This window comes from Oppia nitens, unplaced genomic scaffold, assembly GCF_028296485.1.
Source record: "Oppia nitens isolate AA-2021 unplaced genomic scaffold, nextdenovo-longstitch-racon4-pilon3 scaffold48_pilon_pilon_pilon, whole genome shotgun sequence".
In the NCBI taxonomy this organism is placed as follows: Eukaryota; Metazoa; Arthropoda; class Arachnida; order Sarcoptiformes; family Oppiidae; genus Oppia; species Oppia nitens.
In genome coordinates this window covers 1,614-11,247 of record NW_026533230.1, presented here as the reverse complement: position 1 = coordinate 11,247, position 9,634 = coordinate 1,614, and the positions used below count along the sequence as shown (strand labels likewise).

Genomic DNA, 9,634 nt, shown 5'->3' with positions numbered 1-9,634 from the left:
AATACTATCCTATGCTGTAATACTCATACAAACTAATCAAACTGTATTCAAGTAGAGATTTTAGCAATTAATTAAAAAAGTTTTATTTTTTAAACATAAAATATATATATTTTTTTAAATTAGTTTTTTTTGATAAAATTTAATAAAATAGACTCATAAATCTAAAATTAATCAATCACCTCAAAAAAGTTATTTTAAGTAGACTATAATTATATTCACTATTTAATATTATTGTATTTAATTTAATCATAAGAAACTAATATTTTTATTAAACAAATATTTTTAATAGACTAATGCAATAATCATAAAAATATTATTATAAATACATATATACTATAAATATTTAATAATACATTTAGTTTTATAAATAAGTAAAATATATTAATTATATTATAAAAGTGTTTTTAAGATAAAATTAGTATAAAAAATATAATTAAATAAATAAATTGCAAAAATAATAAGTGAATTTTATATCTTATTGATTATTACTTATGGTTACACATATTGTAGATATAATATTAGAGTTATAAGTAAAATATTTAATGTAATAAAACAAATATAATACTATATTAGTTAAAGGATTGCAAAAACAGTATGTAATTATTTAGAAAATAGTTTTTAAAATAATATTTTTAAACAAAATGAAAATCAAAATTTATATCAAAATATAATGAATTTTGAAAATATGAAAACACAAGACTTAACACCAGATGATTGGATCAAAAGGATTGAAAGATTTTATGTGTTTGACGACGATTTGGGGGTTAATATGCTATTTGTTACCAAAGATGATGATCGGGTCTATGGATTGGGTGCTAATTATTGGGGATCATTGGGTTTGGGACACAACCAGTGGGTGAGTGAACCACAAGAGATCATTGAATTGAGACATAAAAAGATTATTAATTTTATAAACGGAAAACAATTTATGATATTTTTGTCGAGTGATAATTGTGTCTATAGTTGTGGTTATAATAATTGGGGACAATTGGGTCAAGGATTTGAAAATCTTGAATACAATAAACCAATTCATATACAAATCAATTCAAACAATGATTTGATTAGTGATTTGAGTTGTGGTTTATTTCATACATTAGTTGTAACACAAAATACTAATGAAGTGTATGGTTGGGGACGCAATCATTTCGGACAAATCGGTAGCCGAGACACCAATTGTAATGTCATTTCTAAACCCGAAAAAATTGAATTTAATGGCAATTATTTGATAAAATCTGTTTACTGTTTTGAAAACTCATCGTTTGGACTGACAAGTGATGGACAAGTGTTTAGTTGGGGTCAAAATCGTTACAATAAATTGGGATTGAATTGTAATGATTTACAAGTATTTAGACCACAATTGATATGCAATTTGTTTGGCATTACTTCAATACAATCGGGTTTAGTTATTAGTTATTTTAGTAGTTATCGTAAAAATGAAGTTTATTTTTGTGGTCAATATTATAATGAAAACAATTTAATTGAAATACAAAATACACCAAAATTATTGGCTAATTATAATGAATATTCAGATATTCAGTCAATCAGATCATATAAATGGACTTCAAGAACATCCTTGTGTTTAATGGATAATATTGTTTATAAAATTATATTAAATAATAAAAAAGTAACAAATTTTCAAAATTATTTTGATTATTGTGTCGATAGATATCATATAACTTATAAAACATATTCTAATAATGAATTTACTGAAAATATGATTGAATTTATTGCGAAAACAATTAATAATATTAAATCAGATTTAATTGAAAAGTTAGAAACACAAGACTTAACACCAAATGATTGGTTGAAAAGGATTGAAAGATTTTATGTGTTTGACGACGAATTGGGGGTTAATATGATATTTGTTATCAAAGATGATCGGGTCTATGGATTGGGTGCTAATTATTGGGGATCATTGGGTTTGGGACACAACCAGTGGGTGAGTGAACCACAAGAGATCATTGAATTGAGACATAAAAAGATTATTAATTTTATAAATGGAGACGAATTCATAGTTTGTGTGTCGAGTGATAATTGTGTGTATAGTTGTGGTTATAATAAAAACGGACAGTTGGGTCAGGGATATGAAGATTTTGAATTCAAGAAACCAATGATTATACAAATCAATGAAAACAATGATTTGATAAGTGATGTGAGTTGTGGTTCAAATCATACATTAGTTGTAACACAAAATAATAATGAAGTGTATGGTTGGGGAAGCAATGATTTCGGACAAATAGGTAGCCGAGACACCACTTGTGATGCCATTAATAAACCGGAAAAAATTAATTTTAATAATAATTATTGTATAAAATTTGTTCACTGTTTTGATAACTCCTCGTTTGCACTGACAAGTGATGGACAGGTGTTTAGTTGGGGTGAGAATCGTAGCAATCAATTGGGACTTAATTGTAATGATTTGATAATATTTAAACCAAAATTAATATCAAATTTGTTTGGCATTACATCAATACAATCGGGTGCAGGAATTAGTTATTTTAGTAGTCATCATAAAAATGAAGTATATTTTTGTGGCCAATATTATAATGAAAACAATGAAATCAATATACAAGCGATACATAAATTAATGGGAAATTCTAATCAATTTTTAAATATTCAGTCGATTTCATCAAATATATGGAATCAAAGGTTATATTTTTGTTTAATCAATGATTTGGTTTATAAATTTGTTGAAAATAAAACAATTGAAACAATTTATAATAACTATTTTGATTATTGTGTCAATGAATATCATATAATACATAAAACATATAACTCGAATGAATTTACTAAAAATATTAATAATTTTATTGGAAATTCTATAAAATCAATTAAAAATGAGTTTTTAGATATCGATGATTTGAATAAAGGTTTGTTTTAATCATTAATTTGTATTAAATACTAATTATTATTTTATTAATAGTAGTATTGATTAACATATAAATTACTTATAGATAATATTCAAAACATATATTATCGATGTTATGTTAAATTAAAATCATTGGGTTCGGGAAACTTTGGATCAGTTTATAAATGCAAACATAAATTACGGGAATATATTAGAGCTATAAAAATAATTAAACTACCTGGTAATTATTAAATTATTGATGGTGATATTGTATATATAATTATTTTTAGCATTTAAATTTAAAAAAATTAAATTCTTAAAATAAATTATAATTATTTGTAGAATTTAGAACAAATTTTTTAAAAATTATTTTCGTAATTTATATTTTTATAACATATTTTTATTAACAATTGAATTAATTTATTTAAACATTAATAGATTATTTTACATTAAACGATATGTTTTATAAAGAAATGGAAAAAGTTACTAAAATTACGGCACAATATTTAGTAAATGTTTATGGATTTTGGGCTTTTGATAATTGTATATATATTTCAATGGAGTATTGCTTAATGAATCTAAAAGAGGCCATCAAATTGAAAGCACAGGTATTTGGCAGACAATCATCAGATGAACCCATGGATTGTATGGAGTATTACATTACTTGTGAAATACTGTTAGAAGTGTTAGAATGTGTCCGATATTTACATGAATTGCAACCACCGGTCATTCATCGCGACCTAAAACCCGACAATATATTGATTGCTAACCGTATCCGAAACGGACGGTTCATTAAGTTATGTGATTATAGTATTAGTTGTATTATTGAAGAGTTGTTCGATACGGATGTCAATGAGTTTGTATTTATTGATAATTTAAATTTAAAATTAGATTTTTAATTAATTTTTTTATTTTTTAGTTCTCGCGATAAGTATATCAAACACGAGTGGAGTAATAAATATTGTAAACTATTGGATATAATTAAACACACGATGCAACCCATCTATGATGAGCGACCAACTTGTGGTCAGATTATTGAACAGTACAATGAATGGGCTATCGATAGTAAAGTTTTAACAAATAATTTTAATAATTTTAATGAAAAATTACAACAAATTAAACAAAATGAACGAAAAGTTCGTTCAGAGGACATGGATTCAGAACCAGACTTTTGGGAAATTTTCTATACATTTGTTTGCGTAAAGACTAAGTGTTTGAATAGGAATTTATAATATATATATATATATGTATTATATATATATAACATGTATATATATATTACATTACATCAAATATATATATATATATAAGATCTATAGAATAATTATTAGTAAACAGTTATAAGATTTTAAAAAAAAATAATTATTTAATAAGTTTTATAAATTTATTGTTTAAAGAAAATAAAATTAATGTATATTTTATTTTTTAAATATAACATTTTAATATTTTATTTATTATATATTCATACTAATAATTATAATATAATTTATATATAGTAAATATCTATTATTTATATGGTTAAGCATAAACTCTATTTTTAAATATAATTTTATATTACATTTTTATTATACTTGAATTTTCTATACATTAATTATAATAAAATCTAACTGTTTGTATATGAATTTTTTAATATCAATAGATAATATTTTTAAACGCACACACAAATACACACCCAAATAATAAACTATAGTAAATTTTTTAAGAGAAAAAAATATTTTTAATTATTTAAACTAATATTAATAATAATAATTTTTAAAACTTTTAATATATATATATATATAGTGTTAAAGTAATTGCCTTCAATAAAAACATTAAATAAACTTAACAACTAATAAATATATTTATAAATTTTGTTTGATTTTAATTACTACCTGTTATATAATGTATAAGTTATATAATTTTTGTCTTATTTTTTATTTTTATATAAAAATTAATTACACTCTATATTAATTTATATTAATCATAATTATTTAAATATAATATATTTATATTATTTTTAGATTATTATTAAGTATAAATAATTTAATTATACTGTCATGGGTTGTACCACCAAAACCCAAAAAGGCTAAGAAAAAGAAACTGAAAAGGACAGTACCGGTTGAAATAGAAGAACCAGTTGATGTGGAAGTGAAAGATACTCCAACAGAGGAGGCAATCGATTCACAGACAGCCGTTACAACCAATATGGATGACGCCACACAAGAGTCATCGCAAAGTGATTCAAGTGCTATTGAGTCGAGTGCTAGTAAAAGAAAGAAAAAGAAAAGTTCATCAAAGAGTAACTCAAAGCCAAGAATTAAGAATAAATCGCCAAAAAGGAAATTACCAAAACTTGCGCTTAAGTTTAGTAAAAACAAAAAGAGACGCCGTTTTGGCTCTGGTTCTGATCACTCGGATCTGGAGAAGACTCCTCCGCCATCACCTGATGACACAGAGTCTGGTCTACAAAAGAGACGTTCGGCCAGAAATACTAAGAGACGGAAATATACGGATGATATTGATTTAGATCTTTCTGATGACGATAATCCTCTTCAAACTAAAGATTCTGTTGATAATACTAGCAAACCATTGACTGATGGAAATGTGTCGAGTATCAGCGAAGATACCATGGTTGTTGAAAAGATTATGAGCTCACGAATGGGCACTCGAGAACTGGAAGATGATTTAGATCAACAAAAGATCGAACATTTCTATAGATTTCGAAAACATCCGCCGAAGAGTGAATGGAAACCTAAGAAAAGACCAAAACCTGCCGATTGGAAGAAGATTGGAGAGTCACCTGTTTATAAGGGAGTAACTACTCTTCGCGAATACCAATTGGAAGGACTAAATTGGATCAGCTTTTGCTGGCATAACAATCAAAACTGTATTCTGGCCGATGAAATGGGTTTAGGAAAGACTATTCAATCGTTGGCTTTTGTAAATGAGATGACCAATCACGGCATTAATGGCCCGTTCCTCGTAATAGCTCCACTCTCAACAATAGGCAATTGGCAGCGAGAGTTTGAGACCTGGACTGATCTGAATGTCATTACATATCACGGAAGTTCTGCGAGTCGTAATGTGCTTCAAGAATATGAAATGTATTACAAAAACGATAAATACAAAAAAATTAGCGGAATCTATAAGTTTCAAGTTATGATCACAACATTTGAAATTGTATTAACAGATTGTTTAGAGTTACGGGAAATCCATTGGAAATCCTGTATTATAGACGAAGCCCAAAGACTTAAAAACAGAAATTGCAAACTATTAGAGGGATTACGACTACTAGACGTTGAGCACAGAGTTTTGTTGACCGGAACTCCTCTTCAGAATAATGTCGAAGAGTTATTCAGTTTACTTAATTTTCTTGAGCCGACACAATTCACTTCAAACGAAAGTTTTATGTTAGAGTTCGGTGATCTTAAAACAGAGGCACAGGTAGACAAACTGAAAGCCATACTAAAGCCAATGATGTTGAGAAGGCTTAAAGAAGACGTAGAAAAAACTTTGGCTCCGAAAGAGGAGACTATTGTTGAGGTCGAATTAACAAATATTCAAAAGAAGTATTACAGAGCTATTCTCGAAAGAAATTTCCAATTTCTAAGTAAAGGCGGCAGTTATACAAATATGCCTAACCTCATGAACACAATGATGGAGTTAAGGAAGTGTCACCCATTTTTACTCAATGGCGCTGAAGAACATATATTTTATGAATATCGCGAACAACACGGCAAAGAAGGTGGCGACACAACTCTTTTCTTCTCTCGCCATATTTTTAAGGTTTTTTAGACTGGCGCAAACTTATATTTATGAGGTCAAATAGAGTGGCGCAAAGACATATTTTTAAGGTTTATTAGACAAGCGCAAACCAGTATTTATTACATAATTTAGAGTGGCGCAAAGTCATATTTATAAGGATTATTAGACAAGCGCAAATCAGTATTTATTACATCAATTAGAGTGGCGCAAAGTCATATTTATAAGGATTATTAGACAAGCGCAAACCAGTATTTATTACATCAATTAGAGTGGCGCAAAGTCATATTTATAAGGATTATTAGACAAGCGCAAATCAGTATTTATTACATCAATTAGAGTGGCGCAAAGTCATATTTATAAGGATTATTAGACAAGCGCAAACCAGTATTTATTACATCAATTAGAGTGGCGCAAAGCCATATTTTTAAGGTTTTTTAGACTGGCGCAAACTTATATTTATGAGGTCAAATAGAGTGTCGCAAAGACATATTTTTAAGGTTTATTAGACAAGCGCAAACCAGTATTTTTTACATCAATTAGAGTGGCGCAAAGTCATATTTATAAGGATTATTAGACAAGCGCAAACCAGTATTTATTACATCAATTAGAGTGGCGCAAAGCCATATTTTTAAGGCTTTTTAGACTGGCGCAAACTAATATTTATGAGGTCAAATAGAGTGGCGCAAAGCTATATTTTTAAGGTTTATTAGACAAGCGCAAACCAGTATTTATTACATCAATTAGAGTGGCGCAAAGTCATATTTATAAGGATTATTTTATCAAGCGCAAACCAGTATTTATTACATCAATTAGAGTGGCGCAAAGCCATATTTTTAATGCTTATTAGACAAGCGCAAACCAGTATTTATTACATCAATTAGAGTGGCGCAAAGTCATATTTATAAGGATTATTAGACAAGCGCAAACCAGTATTTGTTACATCAATTAGAGTGGCGCAAACTCATATTTATAAGGATTATTAGACAAGCGCAAACCAGTATTTATTACATCAATTAGAGTGGCGCAAAGTCATATTTATGAGGTCAAATAGAGTGGCGCAAAGCTATATTTTTAAGGTTTTTTAGACAAGCGCAAACCAGTATTTGTTACATCAATTAGAGTGGCGCAAAGCCATATTTATAAGGATTATTAGTCAAGCGCAAACCAGTATTTATTACATCAATTAGAGTGGCGCAAAGTCATATTTATAAGGATTATTAGACAAGCGCAAACCAGTATTTGTTACATCAATTAGAGTGGCGCAAACTCATATTTATAAGGATTATTAGACAAGCGCAAATCAGTATTTATTACATCAATTAGAGTGGCGCAATGTCATATTTATAAGGATTATTAGACAAGCGCAAACCAGTATTTATTACATCAATTAGAGTGGCGCAAAGCCATATTTTTAAGGCTTTTTAGACTGGCGCAAACTTATATTTATGAGGTCAAATGGCGCAAAGCTATTTTTATATTATTATGAAACCAGTATTTATTACATCAATTAGAGTGGCGCAAAGCCATATTTTTAATGTTTATTAAAATGGCGCAAACCAGTATTTATTACATCAATTAGAGTGGCGCAAAGCCATATTTTTAATGTTTATTAAAATGGCGCAAACCAGTATTTATTACATCAATTAGAGTGGCGCAAAGCCATATTTTTAATGTTTATTAAAATGGCGCAAACCAGTATTTATTACATCAATTAGAGTGGCGCAAACCCATATTTATAAGGATTATTAGACAAGCGCAAACCAGTATTTATTACATCAATTAGAGTGGCGCAAAGCCATATTTTTAAGGTTTATTAGACAAGCGCAAACCAGTATTTATTACATCAATTAGAGTGGCGCAAAGTCATATTTATAAGGATTATTAGACAAGCGCAAACCAGTATTTGTTACATCAATTAGAGTGGCGCAAAGTCATATTTATAAGGATTATTAGACAAGCGCAAACCAGTATTTATTACATCAATTAGAGTGGCGCAAAGCCATATTTTTAAGGTTTTTTAGACTGGCGCAAACTTATATTTATGAGGTCAAAGAGAGTGGCGCAAAGCTATATTTTTAAGGTTTATTAGACAAACGCAAACCAGTATTTTTTACATCAATTAGAGTGGCGCAAAGTCATATTTATAAGGATTATTAGACAAGCGCAAACCAGTATTTGTTACATCAATTAGAGTGGCGCAAAGTCATATTTATAAGGATTATTAGACAAGCGCAAACCAGTATTTATTACATCAATTAGAGTGGCGCAAAGCCATATTTTTAAGGTTTTTTAGACTGGCGCAAACTTATATTTATGAGGTCAAAGAGTGTGGCGCAAAGCTATATTTTTAAGGTTTATTAGACAAGCGCAAACCAGTATTTGTTACATCAATTAGAGTGGCGCAAAGCCATATTTTTAAGGTTTTTTAGACTGGCGCAAACTTATATTTATGAGGTCAAAGAGAGTGGCGCAAAGCCATATTTTTAATGTTTATTAAAATGGCGCAAACCAGTATTTATTACATCAATTAGAGTGGCGCAAAGCCATATTTATAAGGATTATTAGACAAGCGCAAACCAGTATTTATTACATCAATTAGAGTGGCGCAAAGTCATATTTATAAGGATTATTAGACAAGCGCAAACCAGTATTTGTTACATCAATTAGAGTGGCGCAAAGTCATATTTATAAGGATTATTAGACAAGCGCAAACCAGTATTTATTACATCAATTAGAGTGGCGCAAAGTCATATTTATAAGGATTATTAGACAAGCGCAAACCAGTATTTATTACATCAATTAGAGTGGCGCAAAGCCATATTTTTAATGTTTATTAAAATGGCGCAAACCAGTATTTATTACATCAATTAGAGTGGCGCAAAGCCATATTTTTAAGGTTTATTAGACAAGCGCAAACCAGTATTTATTACATCAATTAGAGTGGCGCAAAGTCATATTTATAAGGATTATTAGACAAGCGCAAACCAGTATTTGTTACATCAATTAGAGTGGCGCAAAGTCATATTTATAAGGATTATTAGA

At 28.5% G+C, this 9,634-nt stretch overlaps 2 protein-coding genes across 2 annotated transcripts; both read left to right on the top strand.

Moving 5' to 3' along the window:
* Positions 1 to 1,755: 1,755 nt before the first annotated feature.
* Positions 1,756 to 2,599, top strand: LOC128959356 (uncharacterized; the record flags this gene model as incomplete). Its single annotated transcript, XM_054305304.1, has 1 exon — positions 1,756 to 2,599. A coding segment is annotated over exon 1 (744 nt), but the record flags the coding sequence as incomplete, so codon positions are not given.
* Positions 2,600 to 2,844: 245 nt separating this feature from the next.
* LOC128959370 (chromodomain-helicase-DNA-binding protein 7-like) lies at positions 2,845 to 6,613 on the top strand (the record flags this gene model as incomplete). The annotated part of the gene is made up of 5 exons (XM_054305317.1): positions 2,845 to 2,870; positions 2,955 to 3,089; positions 3,287 to 3,704; positions 3,768 to 4,047; positions 4,913 to 6,613. Coding segments are annotated over exons 3-5 (2,379 nt in total), but the record flags the coding sequence as incomplete, so codon positions are not given.
* Positions 6,614 to 9,634: the final 3,021 nt, after the last annotated feature.